The sequence below is a fragment of the Myxine glutinosa genome, chromosome 6, assembly GCF_964187855.1.
Source record: "Myxine glutinosa chromosome 6, kmMyxGlut1.1, whole genome shotgun sequence".
NCBI lineage: Eukaryota > Metazoa > Chordata > Myxini > Myxiniformes > Myxinidae > Myxine > Myxine glutinosa.
This window is the reverse complement of record NC_136266.1, coordinates 137,440,390-137,465,473: the sequence shown is the minus strand read 5'-3', so window position 1 is coordinate 137,465,473 and position 25,084 is coordinate 137,440,390. Positions and strand designations below refer to the sequence as shown.

Below are 25,084 nucleotides of genomic sequence, written 5' to 3'. Positions count from 1 at the left end.
GGCCTGTTTAATTAAACAGTTTATTTCATGTAGAGAACATTTCACTCATTGGCACATGCTATGCAGGAAACGTTTCCTCACAATGATAAGGAATTCCTTACCGGTACAAGGACTTATGTACATCTTCCAAAATGTTTTTTCTAAATACATAACTTGTGCTCCAGAGTAGGTTAAAGTTTTTTTTTTTCTGATGTTCATTCTCACAAATGATAAAGCCTTCAAAAACTGAAAATACTCCCGAAGAAAACATTGAAAACAAACTATTTACAACACTACAACTTGCCCTTCTAAGTCACGATTTTAACCTGCAGTCGTCCTCATGTCACAAAATATGAACGAATTCCTCACTTCGTTTTGAAGTCACAACGATGTACATTAGATAAAGTTAAACACCCAAAATCCACAAAACAAGCAGACGACAACAGTTCGGAAATAAAACATTTTTTTTTTTTTTTACACAATTCCTCCTATGTGCTTACCAAATAAGGATATAAATAAAAACATCACATGAGCTTTATGAATATATACAACGTTGCAAATAATTTGGTGTTTCTAACCCATATATGACTACAGGTATACAATTACAGTAATAGGTACACTCTTACAGTAATAAATGCTGCCTTTCACATGACCGTAGTATGTATTATATTTGTATTATAAAAATGTGCTGATGCTTCTTCATTCCAGCTGTACATCATCTACAACACAATTGTACAGTCTTATGTTCACCATCATTTTGCACCTGAAAACAATGCAGTCAATGCATCAGTGCAAGGAAGCAAAACCAAATGTAGCTTCGACCGATCTGTATTGGAGATTGTTTCGAAAGGGCTTTCCGTTAGAAAAAGTATACGTTTCTTTTGGAATTATTTTACACATTGACACGTGATTTGTAAACAATTTTATACGATTCAAAAACTTTTTTTTCCCCCCACCCACTGGATTGTCACCGAATCTCCCACGGACCGGGGCAGATATTGAAACCTTTGGATTGTCCTGAAGATATTACAATGTGTATGACTCTAAATGTACCAGTCTAACAAAAATCAAGTTACCTTAAAGCTATTTTCTTGATATTGAAACCCCTGGATCAAATCACAAAAAAGGATATTACCGAGTATAAATAGTGACAAAATATCACACATCTTTTGTGAAAAGAAAGTTTAATTGAAAGTTACGAAAATGCATGAATGTGTGAGTTCACTCCGAGGTGCAACAGGCTCATTTGGCAGATGTCAAATCCATTGTATCTAAAGAGCATTCTGAGCCATAGTGCTACACCAGTGTGTCTTTTGTACCATAACCAGGAAGCATTGTCATGGCTCCTGACACTTGGCCTTTGGAAATTGAGGCCGCACTATTGGTGATAGGCCCATTTGCCTGTCCAGCCCACGAGGCAAAATGTCCTTGAAGGTACTCTGGGTTGTCAACGCTAATTGTGTTTGCCGTGGATTTTTCTCCGCATGGTGCATCTCGCCACTTTCTTTGACCATCTTGGCTTGCCGCTGCTGTGCTGGTCATCCTCTCGGTCACTCTCGCTTTGCTGCATCTTGGTGGGTACCCATGTCGAATTGTATTTTCTGTTACCATGGTCATTGGATCGATGGTATGTGTCTGTTGATAGCCTTGTGAAGCCGCTATCACTGCATTATAACTGCCTGACGTCTCAGCTCGGCCTCTAAGGGTATCTCGGATAAGTGTCCCATCAGGGTGGAGACTCCCACTCTGGTTTGGATATGTGGTTGTTGCCAGAGGCTGCATTCTGTTATATGCTGGCCTGAATCCTGAACTTGCATACATTGCATGCTGAGTTGAGTTTTTGTTTGGCTCTGCCATTGTTGATGTCACTAATGAATCAGCAACTGAACTCGTTTGGTTTTCCCACCGATTCCCTGATGTCAGGACAGGTACTGCAGATCCAATTCTTGGTCCCGGCTCAGTGGGCGATAGTAGCTGTTTCAGACTTCTGACTGCATTGCAAGTTGGTACATCCAGCTTGGGGGTGTTTTTGATCGTTGAATCTTGTGCAGAAAGATTTATACTCTGGCTGTAAAGGCCGAGTGGGTCACAACTTTTTCCAATGAGGTGCTTCAAATTGACCTTTTTCAAAGGATCTAGAGCTTTCCCAGGCTTTAATAGGCCTTGTGTAGACTGCCTAGGCAACGAAAGTATTATGTTTGAAGAAATAGATGGCTTTGCACTTTGACCTTTTTGTGGTGTTGCTTGACTGCATGCAGTATATTGTGGATTTTCCACCACACATGCATTGTTGTTGATATACCAGGTATCGGAAGAGTTCTCTCCATCTTTATTTCTTTTCCTGTTGTTTGCATTGTGGTACTCAAAGTTGTCCATTGTTGAGGGTGTGCAGCAGATGGAGGTGAAAGGATTTTCTTCCATAGCAGCAAAATATTCTGCAGCATTACAGAAAAAAGGTCAATGCAGAGGTCAAACAAGGAAGGCCATCGGACATATACTCATCTTTACAGCACAAGTTCAAGTTTATCATTTTTCACTTTGACTTTTTAAAGTCTTAATGAAAATGTCAAGAAAATGTGGAATTTGATCCGCACAGGTATTCCCCCCTCCTCATTCCACCCTGCCTCCCTCCCAACTCGCTGCTCCATTCCCTTCCATAGAAAGGGTAGAGCACAGAACAGTAAAGGGGACACAGACAAACAAGCAAAGGTCCAAGAGAGAGAGAGAGAGAGAGAGAGACAGAGAGAGAGAGGCAGGGCAAGAAAAACATATGAACACATAACACAATACAGAAGAAGATAGGTGGAGGAGAACCATTCAAAGAGACTGAATAACCAGGAAAAAGGTAAATTACAGGTAGAGGGAAAAGGCCAGTGAGAATGGAAAAAATGATGGGTTAGACATAGCAAACAACACAAGATAATTGTGTGACAGCCTGAAAGAAATGAAGGCAATAGCAACATTGGATCATCTCAGAGAGGTGATTGTACACACAGAAAAAAATGGCTCTCATAGGTGGTATTGCCCCCTTTGGCAGAAACAACCTCAAGTAGGAGTTTCTTATAACTGTCTACCAGTTTCTGACATCGACTGGGAGAAATTTTTGCCCACTCCTCCATGCAGATTTATTTCAGCTGTGCGATGTTTGAGGGGTTTCTTGCACGCACAACTCGTTTCAAATCCCCCCACAACATCTCAATGGGATTTAGATCCGGGCTTTGACTTGGCCATTCCAGAACCCTCCATTTCTTTCTTTTCAGCCATTCCTTGGTGGATTTACTGGTATGTTTAGGGTCATTGTCATGTTGCAAGGTCCACCTTCGGTTGAGCTTCAACTCTCTGACAGATGGCCTCACATTATCCTCAAGCACCCTCTGGTACAATGAAGAATTCAAAGTGGATTCTCTGATGGTGAGCTCCCCAGGCCCTGATGCAGCAAAGCTGCCCCAAACCATAATAATTCCACCACCATGCTTTACAGTTGGTATCAGGTTCTTGTGGTCAAATGCTGTCTTTGGTTTTCGCCAAACATGTCTTCTGGTACTGTGGCCAAATAGCTCTACCTTTGACTCATCTGTCCAGAGCACATTGTTCCAGAAGTGCTGATCTTTGCCTAGGTGTTCATTGGCAAACTTTAGTCTTGCCCTGATGTTCTTTCTGGACAGCAAAGGTTTCCTACTGGCACACCTCCCATGTAGATCAAATTTGTGCAGCCTCTTTCTAATGGTAGACTTGTGCACTTTGACATCAACAGTGGCAAGAGCTTCCTGTCGGTCCCATGATGACATTCTGGGGTTCTTAGAGACTTCTTTCAGCATCTTGCGGTCTGCTCTCGGGCTGAACTTGCTGGGGTGGCCTGGCCTGAACAAGTTGGCAGATGTTTGGAATCTTCTCCACTTGTAGATGATCTTCCGGACAGTCGATTGATTGATTTCAAATTGTTTGGAGATATTTTTAAATCCCTTCTCAGACTCGTAGGCATCTATAACCTTCTTTCTGAAGGCCACAGAGAGCTCTTTTGATCTAGGCATGGTGATGCCGCACACTTCAACAACAAAGAGAAAACCAAACTAAATGTCTGAGGTTTAAATAACACAGGTTCCTCCAAGATCCTCTCCAACGATGTTCTAATCATTTGCACCTGAGCTGGTGCACCTGATTCTAATTTTAGGTATTTGAAGTAGTGATAAATGTCGGGGTGTACTTACTTTTTCCACATGCAAAATTTGCATTTATGTTTATTTAAATTATACAATGGATTACAAAATGTAAATGTTTCATGATATTTGTTATATTATATCACCTTTATCTATCAATATTGTTGAAATGAAGATCAAATAGCTGTATGTTGAAATATGTTGAAAAAGTCAAAACTTTACATGGGGTATACTTACTTTTTCACATGACTGTATATATATATATATATATATATATACATTCGTGCAGATACGTTCCTGGAAAATCCACGAATTGCGAAACCATGAATGGCGGGGCATTGTTTCAATGGAACAAGGGGGGATAGGTTACCGAGTCACAAAAATCCGTGACTAGAGAGGAGCAAACAGCGAGTGGCAAGGCAAAATCCACGAATGGTGAGGCAAATCCAGAGAATGTCAACGATAATCCGCGACGGTCCATGAAAGTCCCAGAAATGGCAAGACAAAACCTGTGAACGTCGACGAAAATCCACAAATGTCTGAAAATCTGCCAAAGTCGATAAAAATCCTGTGAATGTATGCCGCCTCATTGTTTCAATGGGGGAAAAGGGGGATTGGTAAATCGGTTCTCTGCAGTTCCTGATTCAGAATTGTTTTTTTTTAAGTTTAAAATGTTTTCGACTGCCAATGTACATGATTGCAATTTCAAAAAACATGCATACAAAAAAATAAAATAAAACGACAACACCAGGTACCATTTCCAATTTATTGAAGGAATGCGCTTACATGCCTTACAGTTTATTAGAAGGGCTTAACCATACCATACTGTGAAAGTTAAAAAAAAACACAACACCATCATGTACCATTTAAAATATTTATTTTACAAACACGCAACTTTCAAATGATGATGATGATGGTGATGATGATGATGGTGATGAATTAAAATCCCAATAATTCCTCGAACTTTGAGGGCGACCCAGATTATGATGCAGCAAAATCGTGCACTAAAGGAGAGCCAGGAGAGGTAGGAGAAGGTGAGGACTCTGGTGAGAATGCTGGTGAGGATGCTGAGAGGAAGGCAGGAGAGGGTGTTGATGGTCTTGAGGTGAGTGGAGCAGGGCTGAAGAATTGGGTAATGGGGAGCTGCCTGACAGATTGCCCAACATTTTGATGCAGCTCTTTGTATGGGAGCAGCGCTTCATCCAAGGCCCTCTTGAACTTCAGGTACCTCTCCACGACTGGGTCAGCGTCTTGTCTTGCACCCTGTCGACAAGCGCCGGCATGTCCTGCAGCAACTCGCCGAGGAACTGGACTGTGAGGTTGGACCTCGGCACCTCTTCCTCATTACTGCCCGCCTCCACTGCCTCGTCCTCGGAAACCTTTGGAATGGCCTCCAACTCGACCTTGGTGAATGGGTTTAGGGAACGGTTCAGCATCATGGTTTTCAGCATGAAGTCCCTCCCTAGTCTGCGTGTTGTCCTCGATCCATTTTCTGAGTCGTCTCCATCCTTTCCATGTGGACATTCCGGATATGGGTAACCACATTCGTACTCAATGCAGCACTCGCTGAAACTCTCTCACGAATCGTCTTCTCCTTTTTCCGTGTGTAGCGAACAGTGGACTCGTTGATGCCATAATTCCTGCCAACAAAGGCTGCACTCTCTCCTCTCGCAAGCCGGTCGAGCAGCTCCACTTTCTGGCTCAGGCTCATCACTTTCTTCTGCCTCTTGGTAGTTGATGTATCTCTGGCAATGGTCTTGCTGAGAGTCAATGGTCAATGGGAGCCATGATTGAACGATGAGCAGAGGGAGAGTCAAAAACGCAGGTCAAAGCAACAGGAGGAGAAGAATGATCGAGATCCAGGACACAGTCTGTTTATGTAGGAATGCGAGCATTGTGGGTAGGTGCGGGAGGGGTGAATACCCTGGACGTTTTTTGTGGGGGATGTTAACGGATGATGTCGTATTGAGCGTATCTGATAATTTCAATAATAGGTTGAATGAAGCGTTTGCATTCTATAATTCGCAGAGTTGACATGTTTACGCAGCTGGTTGGACATACCCCGAAGCGTTTTCATTGTGTAACATCTCTGATGATGCTTTACCATAAATTGCAAACTGTAATCGATTTAATGAAGCATTTGCATTTTATAATTTGCAGATGCTATGATTCGTGGGGTTGACTTGTTTACACCTCTGATGAGATATCCCGGAAGCTCGATTATAATAGTGCGGCGAAAATCGCGGCCGCGAAAGCCATGAAAGCGCAAATCACACAGCAGTGAATGTACAACAGGTCATGCTCGTGGTTCGTAGATGTTTTTTTGCGTACGTATGTCCAACTGCTTTATGCATGGCTGGTGAAAGATGGGTTTTATAAATATGGTATGTCAAGCTCGCGGCTGCATAATCAGGTCATGCTCGCGGCTCGTAGAAAATGTTTTTTTTGCGTATGTCCAGCTGCTTTATGCATGGCTGGTAAAAGATGGGTTTTATAAATGTGTCAAGCTAGCGGCTCGCGAAAAATTTTTTTGCGCCCCTGAAAAACCGCGAATTCGCGGAACACGGCAGCGAATAGGCGAATTTGCGGGACACTTTCCCACGAATAGAGAAACATGTCACATTTTATCAACCGCGATTACACGGATTCCGGGAATATTGCAACCACGAATAGTGAGGTCTGACTATGTATGTATGTGTGTGTGTGTGTGTGTGGGTGTGTGTGTGTGTGTGTGTGTGTGTGTGTGTGTGTGTGTGTGTGTGTGTGTGTGTGTGTGTGTGTGTGTGTATATATATATATATATATATATATATATATATATATATTATATATATATATAAAACACAGTTTGTGTGTGCGTGTGTGTGTGTGTGTAATGTTACCGATAGACTCCTAAACGGAAAGGCTTAGGTGCTTGATATTTGGCATAGACATGGCCATTGAGCCTGGGACGAACATGGCCGAACTCAAAAATATTTGACGATCCATATTTTTTATTCATATTTACCTCAGCGCATTTCAGCGCACGGAATCAACGGAATCAGAGCAGGTGGGTGCTGATTCGCTCAGAGCGATCACGTGATGACGCTATGACGCTATGAACGCTATGAACGCTATGACGCTATGAAAAAAAAAATCGCTATGACGCTATGAAACGCTATGAACGCTATTACGCTATGACACTATGACAAAAAAAATTGCTATGACGCTATGAAACGCTATGAAAAAAAAAAAAAATCGCTCGCTTTGCCAAGGGGCTCGCTTCCCCCCCCCCCCCTGTTCCCCTCCCCTCCCCTTCCCCCTCTCCCTCCCCTCCCCCACCCGGCAATGCCGGGTACTTCTGCTAGTATATATATATATATATACTAGCAGAAGTACCCAGCATTGCCGGGCGGGGGAGGGGAGGGGAGGGGGAAGAGGAGGGGAGGGGAACGGGGGGGAGGGGAGGAGAGGGGGGGGAGGGGAGAAGAGGGGGGGGAAGTACCCGGCAATCCATGTATAAACGTGAGGGAGAAGAGGGGGGAGGGGGAGGGGGAGGGGGGGGAGGGGAAGAGAGGGGGGAAGGGGGAGGGGGAAGGATGGGAGAGGAGAGGGGTGGGATGGGGGAGGAGGAGGGGGGAGGAGAGGGGGAGGGGGAGGGGAATGGGGGAGGAGGGAGGGGGAGGGCCTCCTCCCCCCCAAGCCCTCTAACCCCCACAGATCTCCCGATGTCCCTGCTCTCAAATGTTGCACTTGTGTGCTTCCCCCTCTCTCCCCATCTTGTCTCCCGCTCCCTTTATTTCTTCAAATGTGTGCATTTGTTTTTTTTTTGTCATTAATGTTAGCTCTTCCACGAGCATCGATCTTGTATACAAAAAAAAAAAAAAAAATCTCAAAACCAAAATCCCCCTCCTACTTGTGGGTGGGGTTGATTATTACAGATGGTCTTTCACATTATTCACACCTATCATATTTTCATTATAGTCGAACAGCTCAATCTCAACTCTCAGCTTAATCTCAACTCAAAAAAAAAAAAAAAAAAAATTTTTCCTTCTTTATTCTTATTCGTTGTTCTCATTCGTTTATTCGTTGTTCTTATTCGTTTGTTCATTCTTCGATCACGTGTTTCACCTCCATTTCCCCAGATAGTTTTCACTGTTAAATTTAAAAATGTTTAAACTTTCCCCTGAAGTACTGTATTCTGTCGTATATTAGAACACCTTTTTCTTCTTCTTCTTTAAAAGGGTGTTTTCGACTTGCTCACCGAATCTATTCATTCCAAAAAAAAATTCCATCTCTTACAGTTCCTCTTTCCTACATTCCCTAAACTCTCCTGCACTCCATCCAACCTCCAGCTTCCTCAAACGTATTTTTGACTCGAAGGTCACACGAAACTCATTTTGCAATAAATGTTCGTTTCCCATTAATCGTACACTTTCTAAAATCCAATCTCACCCCTCCCCTCCAAATCTTCCCCATCACTCCTCCCCTCCAAAACTTCCCCATCACCCCTCCCCTCCAAATCCCCCCTTGCCCCTCCCCTCCAAATCCTCCCCATCACCCATCTCTTTCAAATCTTCCCCCTTGCCCCTCCCCTCCAAATCTTCCCCATCACCCATCCCTTTCAAATCTTCCCCCTTGCCCCTCCCCTCCAAATCCTCCCCATCACCCATCCCTTTCAAATCTGCCCCCTTGCCCCTTCCCTCCTAAACTCCCCCCCACACCCCTCCCCTCCTAGACTCCCCCTCACCCCTCCCCTCCTAGACTCCCCCTCACCCCTCCCCTCCTAGACTCCCCCTCACCCCTCCCCTCCTAGACTCCCCCTCACCCCTCCCCTCCTAGACTCCCCCTCACCCCTCCCCTCCTAGACTCCCCCTCACCCCTCCCCTCCTAGACTCCCCCCTCACCCCTCCCCCCAAATCTCCCCAATTGTCCCATCCCTTTCAAATCCCCCCCCTTGTCCCTTCCCTCCTAAACTCCCCCCGAGCACCTCCCCTTCAAATCTCCCCACCCTCATTTCTTCTCCATTTCCCCCCGCTCACCCCTCCTCCTCAAAGCGTCCTCCCTGCTTCTTCCCCCTTCCAACTCTCACCTCCATCTCCCACAATCCTCTGCCTCGCCCTTCCCCCTCCTCAAATAACACCTCACTGTGCCTCACCCAATCACCATCAAACCTTTTGTCCGCCCCATCCTTCCCTTTCTCCAAGCTATTCTGAAATCTCTGACACACCTTCAACAGCTCTCCCTACCTCTTCCTCCTCTTCCACATCTTACCCTACCCCCCCCCCCCCGTTCTGTATCCGATGCTCCCCCTTCCTCTTCATTAACGGTATGGACCTCAAACATCCGAGGCCTTCGCTCAAACTTGACTGATCTCTCCATACAGGTTGCTTCTGACAAACCAGACGTGATCTCCTTAACAGAAACATTCCTCCTTCATGATGTCTCTGATTCCTTAGTATCTCTCCCGGGATACTCCCTCCTCCGGTATGATAGACCTGAGCCTCGTCCTGGAGGTGGGGTTGCTATCTTTATCAAAAACTCTCTTCCTCACTCGCCCTGCACTGCCCTCTCTCCACCTCACCCCTAGGAATACCTTTGGCTACGGCTTCCCCTTCGCTCCCACGTTTTGTTCATATGTGTGTTCTACCGTCCACCAAACAGTGATGACTCCATCTACATCTCGCTGTCCAATAATATGGACCAATTTCTATCTACCCATCACAACTCTCTCTTCCTCATATGTGGTGATTTCAATTGTCACCATGCCAGTTGGCTGGGTGTGGATACCTCTCTCACCAGCCATGGCTCTTCAGCAAAGGACTTCTGTGACTCACTGGGACTGACACAATCTGTCAATTTCCTGACCCGGATCTCAGTCAATGGAGCATCTTCTCTTCTGGACTTGGTTATGACTAACTTCCCTGAAAATGTCTGCTGCTCTTCTTCTGCTCCAATCGGCTCATCTGATCATGTGCTTGTTAAAGTGGACATCTCTCTGACCATTCTCAGAGAGCCTCCTCAGTGTCGACGAGTTTGGCATTTCACTCAGGCCAACTGGCACGGTCTTCAAGCAGCCATCAGTCATCTGGACTGGTCTCCCATCTCGACCGCCTCTGACATCAACTCATCCTGGGAATTCTTCCAAAGTAAATTGCTCTCTCTCATGCACAGATTTATCCCATCTCGTCTTCAGTTGTCATCCCCTTCCTCCCGTCCATGGTACACGGAATCTTGTGGTGAGACTGTTTCCCAGAAACAACTTGCCTTCGTCTCCTGGAAAGCAAATCCAATGGAAGGAAATCTCATTTCCTTTCACAAAGCCCGAAACAAGTGTGTGTCCACCCTCAGGAGAGCCAGGAAACAATATCTCTCCGTTCTCAAGAGCGAACTCTCTTATCTGTCTCCCTCTTCCAAATCCTGGTGGCGTCTGGTCAAATCTGTTTCTGGTGTTTGTTCCCCCTCTATCCCCTCCCTTACCTCAAACATCTACATAGCTGACTCCGCACGTGAAAAAGCTGAATGCCTCAACTCTGTGTTTGCCTCTAAATCTTGTGTCCCAAACCCATCCTTCTCTGTACCCACCGTACCCAGTCATACCCAGCTGCTCCTGGACTCTGTGTCCTTTCCTCCTGACAAGGTGGAAAAGTTTCTGTCAACCCTCGACTCTGATTCTGCAACTGGACCTGACGGCATCAGCCCATGGGTCCTAAAATCCTGTTCTTCCACTCTTTCGCTCCCTCTCTCTGTTCTCTTCACCCTCTCTTTTGCTCAAGGTCATCTGCCATCTGCTTGGAAATCAGCCAACATCACCGCATTACACAAAAAATGTGCAAAAACAGATCCTTGCAACTACAGACCAATCAGCCTTCTCCCAATTATCAGCAAAGTCATGGAATCCATCATTGCTTCGGATATGAAATCTTTCCTCTTCTCCAATGGCTTGATCACTGATCATCAATTTGGTTTCAGACCAGGTCACTCTACTCTGGACATGCTGCTTCTGCTGTCTCAACAATGGATGGAGGTCCTGAATGCCGAACAGGAAATTAGAGCTGTCTCCCTTGACATATCACGTGCCTTTGATACTGTCTGGCACCCCGCTCTGCTCACCAAACTCTCCTCCTTTGCTATCCATGGAAATCTCCACGCATGGCTGGCGGACTTCCTCTCTCGTCGCAGTCAACGTGTGGCCCTGAATGGGTTTCTCTCATCTCCTCTTCCTGTTCAGGCTGGAGTTCCCCAAGGCAGTGTTCTGGGCCCTGTGCTTTTTCTGGACTTCATCAATGATCTCTCTGACTCTCTTGAAAATCCTCTCTATCTCTTTGCTGATGACTCCACTCTCTGCCGCTCCATTCCTCATCGCTCAGATCGGCAGTCTGCAGCCTCCTCACTCTCTGCAGACCTGGACAAAATCACAGACTGGGCAAACAAGTGGAACATGTCTTTCAATCCTGACAAATCTCACACTCTTACAACGTCTCTCCGAAAAGACCGACTGGACAACCCTTCCATCCACTTTCTGAATAATCCTCTCCAAGAAGTTCTGTCACTCAAGCTTTTGGGTCTCACTAACTGCCATGATCTTTCCTGGGAAAACCACATTTCCAAGCTGGCCTCCAAAGCCAGTCGCCGACTGGGCATCCTCCTTCCTTGGCAAACCTGAGCTCCTCATCACATACAAGGCTTTCATCTGCAGCTCAATGGAGTACTGCTCTCTCCTCTGGGCTGGTGCTCCTGCCTCACACCTAGCTCGTCTTCACGCTGTTGAAACCAAAGCGTTCAGAATCATTCGAATCTCCCACGATGAAGCTATCTCCGAGGGCCTTTCACTTACTCACCACAGGCAGGTTTGGTGGTCTTTCCGTCTTCTACCGACTCCTCTCTGGCCTTGCTCCCCCAGCTCTCTCTGTGCTGTCCCCCTAATATTCCCACAGGTCGCACAAGATTTCCCAGCAACCCTCTTGTAATAATAATAATAATAATAATAATACATTTATTTTATATAGCGCTTTTCAACAAGCCCAAAGACGCTTTGACAGAGTTCAAAAAACAAGTGCAAAAAGACAAAAATCAATAGGTAAATAATCAAAGCAAAAGGAAGGAGAAGGAGAAGAGATAGTCAGGGGTTATATGCTGTGGGTTAAATGTTGAATGCAGTGTTGAATAGGTGGGTCTTGAGTGATGTTTTGAATGTGGTGAGTGAGGAGGAGTCTCTGATGGTGTGAGGTAGTGAGTTCCAGAGGGTGGGAGCAGCGATGGAGAAGGCCCTGTCCCCCCAGGATCTGAATTTGGTCCGGATGGGGGGGGGTCAGGAGGTTGGCACCAGCATAGCGGAGGTTGCGGGTGGGAGTGTGTCTGGAGAGGAGGTCAGCCAGGTAGGATGGGGCCAGGTTATGGAGGGCTTTGTCAGTCAAGAGGAGGATTTTGTACTGGATTCTCTGGGGGATGGGGAGCCAGTGAAGCTTGTAAAGGACGGGGGTGATGTGGTCACGGGTCCGGGAATGGGTGAGTAGACGGGCAGCGGAGTTCTGAATGTATTGGAGTTTATTGGTGATTATTGAGGGTGAACCATAGAGGAGGCTGTTGCAGTAGTCCAGACGGGAGGTGATGAAGGCGTGGATGAGGGTTTCTGCAGCCGTGGAGGAGAGGGATGGACGGAGACGGGCGATCTTTTTCAGGTGAAAGAAGGCTGTCTTTGTGATCTGTTTAGTGTATTTGGCGAAGGAGAGGGTTTGGTCAAAGATGATGCCAAGATTCCGGATGTGAGGGGAGGTGGATACTGGGAAACCGTCGATGTTGAGGGCAAAGTTATGGGTGGATTTGGTGAGCGTTTTTGGGCCAATAATGATTATTTCAGATTTATCATAGTTAAGTTTGAGGAAGTTGATTTGAAGCCAGGATTTTATTTCAGTGATGCAGTTTGTCAGGATAGAGTGGGTGGCGGTGGAGATGGACTTGGTGGAGATGAAAAGCTGGATGTCATCGGCGAAGCAGTGGAATTGGAGACCATGACGGCGGATTAAGTGACCAAGGGGGGACAGGTACAGGATGAAGAGGAGGGGGCCAGGAACTGAACCTTGGGGGACACCTTGGGGGAGGGGAGCAGTGGGGGATTTGCAGTTATTGATGGAGATGAACTGGCATCTGTCAGAGAGGTATGATTTGATCCAAGAGAGGGCAGTGCCGGTAATGTTAAAGGTGGTTTCAAGTCGGGTGAGGAGGATGGTGTGATTGATGGTATCAAAGGCGGCGCTGAGGTCGAGGCGGATGAGAATGTTGAGGTTGCCAGCGTCAGAGGAGAGGAGAAGGTCGTTGTTGATTTTGAGGAGAGCAGTTTCAGTACTGTGGTTTGAGCGGAATCCGGATTGGAATGTTTCATACAGGTTATTGGCAGAGAGGTGATGTTTGATTTGAGTGGCTACAGCGCGTTCCAAAACTTTTGACAGAAAGGGTAGGTTGGAGATGGGTCTGAAGTTATTTAGGGTGTCAGGGTTGAGTCCACGTTTTTTCAGAATGGGGGTAACAGCAGCAATTTTGAGGGATGGTGGGACGATGCCTGTAGACAGGGAGGAGTTTATTGTTGTCGTGATAAGTGGAGAGAGAGCAGGAAGGGAGGCCTTGACAAAGCTGGAGGGGATGGGGTCAAGAGTGCAGGTGGCAGTTTTCATTCCTACGAGGAGTTCAGAGAGGTCAGTAGGGGAGACTGGGGAGAATTGAGACAGGGGTTGGCAGGATAAGGGGGGGCAGGTGGTTTGAGGGGGAGCGGGTGTGGTGGTGGTTAAGCTGTTGTAGATGTTGTCAATTTTGCATTGGAAGAATGAAAGGAAGGAGATGCAGTTGTCTACTGTGAATGACTGGGTGGTGGTGTTCAGGGGGCTGAGGAGTTTGTTTATTGTAGAGAAGAGTGCTTTTGGGTTTCCGGAGCCAGAGTGGATAATTTGAGAGTAGTAGGCGGAGCGGGCGCGTGAGAGGGCATCTTTGTAGTGTTGTAGGTGGTCCTTGTAGGCTTGGGAGTGAATTGTGAGACCTGTTTTATTGCGGAGTCTTTCAAGTTGGCGAGCACGAGTTTTCATCAGGCGGAGTTCAGGGGTAAACCAGGGAGCAGAATGGGTGAAAGAAACTGTTTTGGTTTTTATAGGCGCAAGCTGGTCAAGGCAGGAGGAGAGAGTGTGGTTGTAGTAGTCAGTGAGGTCAGAAGGGGTGTGGAGGTCAACGAAGGGAGAAGTGGACATTTTTTCAGAGAGGGTGGATGAGAATGAGGTAGATGAAAGAGCGTTTAGCTTATGGAAGTTGATAGTGCGATAATGCCTTGATGCTGGGGTGGGGATGTTGATGGTCATAGTGATGGCTAAGTGGTCAGAGAGGGTGAGGTCGGAGCCAGAGAGATGGTGCAAAATTAATCCAGTAGAGCAGACAAGGTCCAGAATGTGACCACGGTTATGGGTAGGAAAGTTGACATGTTGAGTGAGGTTAAAGCAGGTGAGTAAATCAGTGAAGTCAGTGGTTTTTGTGGAGTCAGTGGAGTCCATGTGGATATTGAAATCACCGAGGAGGATTGAGGGGGAGAGGGAACATAGCTGGGTCAGAAAGTAGGAGAAGTCTCGCGAGATCTCGCGAGATCTTGGAGACGGCGGCAGGGATTTTCGAAGCTCCACACGGTCTCCACGTTTTTCGAAGTTAAGTCTGTTCACAATTGTATTTTGTCGAAACTGTATTTATCTTTCGGTGTGTGAAGTTATTGTGTGCAACTTTGGTTGTTTCTCGGTGTTTATCTTTCATAAATTGATCGTCTGTTTGCCGTGTCGCGAGCAAGGCCTTGTACAGTGTGCACTGTACAACCTTGAGGCTTTGTTTTTCTCTCAGTGGTCCGTCGTTTGTGATCCAATAACTTTCGTTCTCTGTATTCCCAGGCTTTTCACCCATAGCCTACTTCCTTGTGTAAATCTCAACTCAAAAAAAAAAAAAAAAAAAAAAAAAAAAAAAAAAAAAAAAAAAAAAAACATTTCCTTCTCTGTTCTCATTCGTTTATTCATTCTTATTCGTTCGTTCGTTCTTCGACCACGTGTTTCTCCCCCATTTCCCCAGATAGTTTTCACTCATTAACCTTCAATGTTTACACTTTCCCCTCAAGTTATGTATTCCGTCATATTTTATAACACCTTTTTCTTCTTCTTCTTTAAAAGGCTGCTTTCGACTTGCTCACCAAATCAATTCATCCCAAAAAAAATATCCATCTCCTATAGTGCCTTTGTTCTACATTCCCTAAACTCTCCTGCACTCCATCCTCCATCCAGCGTCCTTAAACGTATTTTTAACTCGAAGGTCACAAGAAACTCATTTTGCAATAAATGTTCGTTTCCCATAAATCGTACACTTTCAAAAATCCAATCTCACCCCTCCCCTCCAAATCTTCCCCATAACCCCTCCCCTCCAAATCTTCCCCATCACCCCTCCCCTCCAAATCTTCCCCATCACCCATCCCTTTCAAATCTCCCCCCTTGCCCCCTCCCTCCTAAACTACTCCCTCACCCCTCCCCGCCAAGACGCCCCCTCGCCCCTCCCCTCCTAGACTCCTGCCTCACCCCTCCCCTCCAAATCTCCCCCATATCCCATCCCTTTCAAATCCCTCCCCTTGTCCCTTCCCTCCCAAACTCCCCCCTCACCCCTCCCCTTCAAATCTCCCCACCCTCATTGCTTCTCAATTTCCCCCCGCTCACTCCCCCTCCTCAAAGCGTCCTCCCCGCTTCTTCCCCCTTCAAACTCTCACCTCCATCTCCCCCAACCTTCTGCCTCGCTCTTCCCCCTCCTCAAATAACACCTCATTGTGGCTCACCCAATCACCATCAAACCTTTTGTCCGCCCCATCCTTCCCTTTCTCCGAGCTATTCTGAAATCTCTGACACACCTTCAACAGCTCTCCCTACCTCTTCCACCTCTTCCACATCTTACCCTACCCCTCCTCCCCCCTGTTCTGTATCTGATGCTCCCCCTTCCTCTTCATTAACGGTATGGACCTCAAACATCCGGGGCCTTCGTTCAAACTTAACTGATCTCTCCATACAGGTTGCTTCTGTCAAACCAGACGTGATCTGCTTAACAGAAACTTTCCTCCTTTATGATGTCTCTGATTCCATAGTATCTCTCCCGGGCTACTCCCTCCTCCGGTATGATAGACCTGAGCCTCGTCCTGGAGGCGGGGTTGCTATCTTTATCAAAAACTCTCTTCCTCACTCGCCCTGCACTGCACTCTCTCCACCTCACCCCCAGGAATACCTCTGGCTACGGCTTCCCCTTCGCTCCCACCTCTTGTTCATATGTGTGTTGTACCGTCCACCAAACAGTGATGACTCCATCTACATCTCGCTGTCTGATGATATGGACCAACTTCTATCTACTCATCCCAACTCTCTCTTCCTCATATGTGGTGATTTCAACTGTCATCATGCCAGTTGGCTGGGTGTGGGTACCTCTCTCACCAGCCATGGCTCCTCAGCAAAGGACTTCTGCGACTCACTGGGACTGACACAATCTGTCAATTTCCCGACCCGGATCTCCGTCAACGGAACATCTTCTCTTCTGGACTTGGTTATGACTAACTTCCCTGAAAATGTCTGCTGCTCTTCTTCTGCTCCGATCGGATCATCTGATCATGTCCTTGTTAAAGTGGACATCTCTCTGACCATCCTCAGGGAGCCTGCTCAGCGTCGACGAGTCTGGCATTTCACTCAGGCCAACTGGCACGGTCTTCAAGCAGCCATCAATCATCTGGACTGGTCTCCCATCTCTACCACCTCTGACATCAACTCATCCTGGGAATTCTTCCAAAGTAAATTGCTCTCTCTCATGCACAGATTTATCCCATCTCGTCTTCAGTTGTCATACCCTTCCTCCCGTCCATGGTACACGGAATCTTGTGGTGAGGCTGTTGCCCAGAAACAACTTGCCTTCGTCTCCTGGAAAGCAAATCCAACGGAAGGAAATCTCATTTCCTTTCACAAAGCCCGAAACAAGTGTGTGTCCACCCTCAGGAGAGCCAGGAAACAATATCTCTCCGTTCTCAAGACCGAACTCTCTTATCTGTCTCCCTCTTCCAAATCCTGGTGGCGTCTGGTCAAATCCGTTTCTGGTGTTTGTTCCCCCTCCATCCCCTCCCTTACCTCAAACGGCTACACAGCTGACTCCGCACGTGAAAAAGCTGAATGCCTCAACTCTGTGTTTGCCTCTAAATCTTGTGTCCCAAACCCATCCCTCTCTGTACCCACCATACCCAGTCGTACCCTGCTGCTCCTGGACTCCGTGTCCTTTCCTCCTGACAAGGTGGAAAAGTTTCTGTCAACCCTCGACTCTGATTCTGCAACTGGACCCGACGGCATCAGCCCACGGGTCCTAAAATCCTGCTCTGCTGCTCTATCTCACCCTCTCTCTGTTCTCTTCACCCTCTCTTTTGCTCAAGGTCAACTGCCATCTGCTTGGAAATCAGCCAACATCACCGCTTTGCACAAAAAAGGTGCAAAAACAGATCCTAGCAACTACAGACCAATCAGCCTTCTCCCAATTATCAGCAAAGTCATGGAATCCATCATTGCTTCTGATATGAAATCTTTCCTCTTCTCCAATGGCTTGATCTCTGATCATCAATTTGGTTTCAGACCAGGTCACTCTACTCTGGACATGCTGCTTCTGCTGTCTCAACAATGGATGGAGGTCCTCAATGCCAAACAGGAAATTAGAGCTGTCTCCCTCGACATATCACGTGCCTTCGACACGGTCTGGCACCCCGCTCTGCTCACCAAACTCTCCTCCTTTGGTATCCATGGAAATCTCCACGCATGGCTGGCGGACTTCCTCTCTAGTCGTCGTCAACGTGTGGCCCTGAATGGGTTTCTCTCATCTCCTCTTCCTGTTCAGGCTGGAGTTCCCCAAGGCAGTGTTCTGGGCCCCGTGCTTTTTCTGGTCTTCATCAATGATCTCTCTGACTCTCTCGAAAATCCTCTCTATCTCTTTGCTGATGACTCCACTCTCTGCCGCTCCATTCCTCTTCCCTCAGATCGGCAGTCTGCTGCCTCCTCACTCTCCGAAGACCTGGACAAAATCACAGACTGGTCAAACAAGTGGAACATGTCTTTCAATCCTGACAAATCTCACACTCTTACTATGTCTCTCCGAAAAGATCGACTGGACAACCCTCCCATCTACTTTCTCAACAATCCTCTCCAAGAAGTTCTGTCGCTCAAGATTTTGGGTCTCACTATCTGCCATGATCTTTCTTGGGAAAACCACATTTCCAAGCTGGCCTCCAAAGCCAGTCGCCGACTGGGCATCCTCCGTCGTGCGAAGTCCTTCCTCGGCACACCTGAGCTCCTCACCACATACAAGGCTTTCATCCGCAGCTCAATGGAATACTGTTCTCCCCTATGGGCCGGTGCTCCTGCCTCACACCTAGCTCGGCTTCACGCTGTTGAAACCAAAGCTTTCAGAATTATTGGAATCTCCCGCGATGAAGCTATCTCTGAGGGCCTTTCACTCACTCACCGCAGGCAGGTAGGTGGTCTTTCTGTCTTCTACCGACTCCTCTCCGGCCTTGCACCCCCAGCTCTCTCTGTGCTCTGTCCCCCAAATATTCCTACAGGTCGCACAAGATCTGCCAGCAACCCTCTGATGGTTAAACTGCCGAAATCTCGGCTCTCCGCTCACCTTCACTCTTTCATTCCTCTTTTCTCCCGCCTCTGGAACAAACTCCCTCACTCCCTTCAATCCCACTCCTCCCTCCAGGTCTTTAAAACAGCTGTTCACCACCATCTCTTATCTTCCCCCATCCAAAACCTTGATCTTTTCTACCCCCGCTAATTCACCCCAGATCCACCTTGTTTGAAATTCCAACTTCTTTCCTGGAAGTCCTGGCAGTGTCCATATGTTTTATACCTCTCCCACTGCCCCCTTCCCACGCCCCCCCCCCCCCCAAAGCCCTCGCCCTCTCTCAGATCTCTCGATGTCTCCATGTCTCTCGGTCCCTGCTCTCAAATGTCATGTTTGTGTCCTTCCCCCTCTCTCCCCATCTTGTCTACCGCTCCCTATGTTATATGTTTTATGTGTCGGTTTGTCTTTCTGTGTGATTAATGTTCGCTCTTTCACGAGCCTCGATATTGTATACAAAAAAAAAAAAAAAAAAAAAAAAAAAAAAAAAAAAAAAAAAAAAAAAAAAAAAAAAAAAAAAAAAAAAAAAAAAAAAAAAAAGTCAGACAGGAATGATGGGTGTGGTTTGGGAGGGCGGTAGACGACAGCCATGACTGACTGTGTGTGACCAGAGAGTTTAAAAGCCAGGTGTTCAAATGATGGAGCAGATGAGATGGAGATGAGGCTGGTCTTGATGTCTTGTCGGTGAATTACGGCAATTCCACCACCTCGGCCCTCCGAGCGTGGTTTATTGATGTAAGAATATCCATTGGGTGTAGTAAGGTTGAGTGAGAAGTAGTCCAGAGGTTGTTGCCAGGTTTCAGTGAGACAGAGAAAGTTAAAGTTTAACTTATGGTTAAACTGCCAAAATCAAGGCTCTCTGCTCACCTTCACTCTTTCATTCCCCTTTTCTCCCGCCTCTGGAACAAACTCCCCCACTCCCTTCAATCCCACTCCTCGCTCCAAGTCTTTAAAACAGCTGTTCACCACCATCTCTTATCTTCCCCCATCCAAAACCTTGATGTTTTCTACCTCTGCTAATTTCACCCCAAATCCACTTTTTTGAAATACCAACTTCTTTCCTGGAAGTCCTTGGTGTCCTTGTGTTTTATGCTTCTCCCACCCCCCTCCCCCTGCCCATGCCTCCTCTCCCCAAGCCCTCTCCCTCCCACACATCTCCCGATGTCCCTGCTCTCAAATGTTGTGTTTATGTGCTTCCCCTTCTCTCCCCATCTTGTCTACCGCTCCCCCTTTTATATACTTTGTTTGTTTGTCTGTTTGATTTGTTTGTGTGATAAATCTTAGCTCTTTCACGAGCCTCAATTCTGTATACAAAAAAAGAAAAAAAGAAAAAAAAGCGAACCAACGAATATTTGTTTATGTTCTATCTTAGGGAGTAGTTGAATTTTCTTATGGCTTTCGTGCCGTCAAGTATATTAACAAAGAATATGTTGAAACTTGGTTCTTGGTTTAAATATCGTTCCTGAGCAGAGATGAAACTAAAAACCTCTCTCAATGTTCTGCTGTGAGCCCCTCCCTAGCCACATCATTTTGAGATTCTCGTAGATTATTTTTCCATCGATTTCTTGACATCCATTAAATCTTTTTAAACCCCTCAGTCTGTATGCTTTATTAAGGCTCGTCTTGGTTATTTCTTCAATAAGGCTTTAAAAAAAAAAAATCTACGACATTAGTTATGTTTTTCATTTTAATACCAAGGCTGTGATTTTCTCCATGCTTTGGTTTGGTTATTGCTTGCTTCTATCATTTATATACCAGTAAAAAAGGTGGCGGTAGCCCGTTAAAACCCCCCAACCCATTTTTTAAATTAACTCTTATTTATATCTTAAAACTTATACTGATCTTTTAAATATCTTAACAGTTATGTTTATCTTAACTCTTATTCTAATCTTAACTCTTATACTTATCCTTTAAATATATATATATATACATAAAGGAGGCTGTCAATTCCATTTTCTAAAATAAACCTCTTTATCATCAAAAGCCCCCAATGCCTTATTTACCTTCTCTGTATATAATTGATGTTTATAACTTATTATTGTATTAATTTTTCTATACTCTTCTTTCTTAAAGGTTAAACAGTTGTAATAATGTTCAAAGTTTATTGTGTCTTTGATTAGATTTTTCTTTACTCCCCTTAACTTTTTATCACTCTTTTCATTATTATTATCAATATATTTATAAGCATAAGCCTTTGCTCTCAATTGCACAAATTCACTCATTTATCTTTCCACCCAATTAATCTTTAAACTTTCCAATAACCTTTTTATTCTTTGTAGAGAATAGTTTGTTATCTGATTTATAATTGCTTGTATCATAAATATCAAAATCCTGAGACATATCCTTATCAATATCTTCCGTGTTGATTTTCAAAATAAAACTGTCTGTATCCATATGAAGTAGCATAATATTATTCACATATTTCTTCTTTAAGTTGTAAAAGTAGTCATACATTAACAACTTTGACAAATCAAGAATTGATGTTCCTATATAAATAGGTTTATCCATTTCAATGCTTTCTTTATTCATACTAGGGCATGCCCGTACTATATATATATCTAAAATTATATCCCCCCCCCCTATTTACATGAAATGGTTTGGTCCATTCGCAAAGCCAAAGCGAACGGCTTGCGAGTACGGTGACAATCCCCCCCCCTCTATTTACATGAAATGGTTTGGTCCATTCGCAAAGCCAAAGCGAACGGCTTGCGAGTACGGTGACAATCCCCCCCCCTCTATTTACATGAAATGGTTTGGTCCATTCGCAAAGCCAAAGCAAACGGCTTGCGGAGTTTGGTAAATAAATCGCCATAGCTCGGTAACTACTTGTCCGATTAATATGAAACCTTGAAAAGGCACATCCTCGGGTCCCCAGCAATATACCTGGCAAGTTTCAAGTATATCGGACCCGTGGTTGTCGAGAAACAGCGGTCACAGACAAACGACACACACACATACACACACACATACACACACACATACACACAGAGATTACTGGAATTATAGATAGACTAGGGCATGCCCGTACTATATATATATCTAAAATTATATCCCCCCCCTCTATTTACATGAAATGGTTTGGTCCATTCGCAAAGCCAAAGCGAACGGCTTGCGAGTACGGTGACAATCCCCCCCCTCTATTTACATGAAATGGTTTGGTCCATTCGCAAAGCCAAAGCGAACGGCTTGCGAGTACGGTGACAATCCCCCCCCTCTATTTACATGAAATGGTTTGGTCCATTCGCAAAGCCAAAGCGAACAGCTTGCGAGTACGGTAGAACCCCCCCCCCCTCTATTTACATGAAATGGTTTGGTCCATTCGCAAAGCCAAAGCGAACGGCTTGCGAGTACGGGTAAATAAATCGCCATAGCTCGGTAACTACTTCTCCGATTAATATGAAACCTTGAAAAGGCACATCCTCAGGTCCCCAGCAATATACCTGGCAAGTTTCAAGTATATCGGACCCGTGGTTGTCGAGAAACAGCGGTCACAGACAAACGACACACACACATACACACACACATACACACACACATACACACACACATACACACAGAGATTACTGGAATTATAGATAGATGAACAGCACAAAAGTTCTCTGAAAACATCTCTGCTCTTTGAAAACTTTATTTATCATTTAATTTGGATGCTTGTTTCCAAAATGCAGCAAGTCTTATATTTTGTCTATTCCGAACATTTTCCATAGTCTTTCCAATTACAGCATTATTCACTAATTTATAAAAGTCCTTCTCAAAATCTGTTTTTGTTTCTGTTCTCCTTTTTGTATTAAAATCAATGTAGGTCTTCAACCAATGACTTTGTTTAAACTTTAAAATCCTAAGAATTGTCTTTACTCTCAAGTCAGCAGATAAATATTGCCTTAAATTCCGTTGATGTAAAACATAATTCTCTTTGTCATATAATTTAGTAAGTAGTTTTCCTGTTGGTTTCTCACTCGTAGTAAGAAATTATTGTTGATAACCGCTAAGCCATTCCTTTCTCGGACTTTCTTTATCAGATGCATAGGGTATGTCTTTATCATTTTTGGGGATTATTTCCGGTTATTTCTAATCAACCTCTAAATAATATCCATCCTGTGCTTTGTCCAATTTTTTTTGAATGTTTTGTAAAACTCTTTCGATAATCTTTGTCTCTTACAGTTTTCCATACGGTAAAGATTGAGACATAGCCCATCCATACAAATTGTTAGCATCATAATACATCAAGTAAGAACTATCTTTTTTAGCATCATAGTTAGGAATAATTTGTTGTTTGCTTTGGCATATCTCTTTGAACATACTTGAGATATTCCTCCTCTTTTAGCCTTCTCTATCATCAACATATCAACATCACCGATTTTTTCCAAATCCTGTTTAATCATTTTCAACACAGCACTCCAAGCTAATCCTGGTGCTGTATAATAATGAGCAGGGTCCAAACCATAAGAATGTTGATTATGACAGACTGTGCTAAAAGCCTCAAACACATCAGCCAATAAAAGCACATCAGTTTTAAGATACAGTTTGTCATATTCCCCAAGGTTCTTTCTATGAAACTTCTTCCAAACATTTTGTGCTTGTGCATAATCTTTATCAGTGATGGAGTGGCGTAGGGTGGGAGGAGGCAGGGGGTGGGAGGAGGCAGGGGGAGGGATGGGATGAGTGAAGGATGGGATGAGTGAGGGAAAGGAGTAGAAGGAGGGAACTGGCCTTGCCTGGTAATGCCGGGTACCTTTGCTAATATACAATATACATACACACATTGATAAACTGGATAGGAACACATGTGGAAACATGATTTCATTGAAATAAATAAAGATATTGACTAGCAATAGAAACTCACCAGCTTGAAGCATACGAGTGTTTGGGGACACATAGAACTCAGGTCTTAGATCCAAAGGGCAAAGTGGCCGGTCGCTAGAAAGCTGCGTTGGGTCCGAGCTGTAACGCTGGTTAAAACTTTTCATTTGCTTTTGTTGAGTAGCCACTTTAGCCTGGCTCATGTAGCATGGTCCTTCAAGGGCAACTGCTTGAGACGGGAGTGTTTGGGCATGTGTGGATGCTGGCAGGGAGCCATTTAGTGTTAAAGTAACTTCTTGGTCCGCTATTTCTGTTCTTGTCATCTCGTGCTGCAACACATAACATTAAGAAATTGACAATGCATCATACTAAATGCTGTAACATGTTCAACTAGAATAAAATACCACAATATAGACGAATGTTTCTGGCAACTTTGTAATTTACCTTTGTGTGGGAAGAGGGAGGGAGAGTTTATATTGTTACTGTCACCGGATTTGGTCCAGCGTCACAATCCAAATTCTGATAAACCACTGTCACGGTAGACCACGGGGTGGGCTCAAGGTCAAATCCTCCACCTGCATGATTACCGACCAATTTAGTGATGGATCGTTGAAAGAGACCATACACCATCTCCGTGAAAGCCGGATAGATCTTTACTTCGGCTTTTGGCATACAGATAGCTCTACCGAGAATCTGATGCTTTACCCAGATCATCCTATAAACAGGATGGGAGTCTGAGCAGTGGCTTGGACGATCCGGCATCAGTTTTACAAAGCCTCCTGTGAGGTAATGACACCAAAGGGGTAGCAAGGGATGGGGGAGGGATGGGGATGACTGATCATTCTGCATGTCGACCGAGGAGGGAACAAGGTACGCAGCTTGTTCGGTGAGGCACATCACAGTAGCCCTCTCGGCAGGCTCGGCGCATCTGGCAGCACAGTGGCGAAAACAAAACTCCTCTTCAGACTCCATGGAGCAATTTGATCTGTGTCTACCTTTTTTAATCACTTCTCTCAACCACATTTGTGAGCGTTCATCAGCTCTTTGCCATCTGCCAATCTTTAGCTCTTCATCATCTGCCAATCTTAAGCTCTTTTCCCAATATTAAGTTATTTTTACTCAGTCATTTGATAACAGCTCAGCATGCAATAATCAAAGCCACGTGACCAACAGCTCAATTAATGAGCCATAAGGATTTTAACACCTCTTGCGGTGATGCTAATTGTTGGTGTAGCAGCCTCATTGTTGGTGTAGCAGCCTCAATACCTTGTATGACTTTAAAAGTAGCATTTACCAAAGAGATAACACAGCATCACAATTAAATCTGTCGAGACATACTTCGACTGGTTGTGATACTTGTACACAAATACCCTACTCTTATGCTGACCATTTATTAATGAACTAACTACACTACATTACCCCATTTAACTCCTACCACCTCTCCGCAGCATTGCCTCATCCTTTCTCCGAGG

General features: G+C 45.2%; 1 protein-coding gene across 1 annotated transcript in view; it reads right to left on the bottom strand.

Moving 5' to 3' along the window:
• Positions 1 to 2: 2 nt before the first annotated feature.
• LOC137430349 (receptor tyrosine-protein kinase erbB-4-like) overlaps positions 3 to 25,084 on the bottom strand; it is a 724,268-nt gene continuing 699,186 nt past the window's right edge. The window contains exons 26-27 of the mRNA XM_068121152.2: positions 23,656 to 23,941; positions 3 to 2,414 (exon numbers count right to left, since the gene is read on the bottom strand). Of these exons, the coding sequence (XP_067977253.2) occupies positions 1,276 to 2,414; positions 23,656 to 23,941 (1,425 nt within the window). The 3' untranslated portion in view covers positions 3 to 1,275. The remainder of the gene's footprint in view (positions 2,415 to 23,655; positions 23,942 to 25,084) is intronic.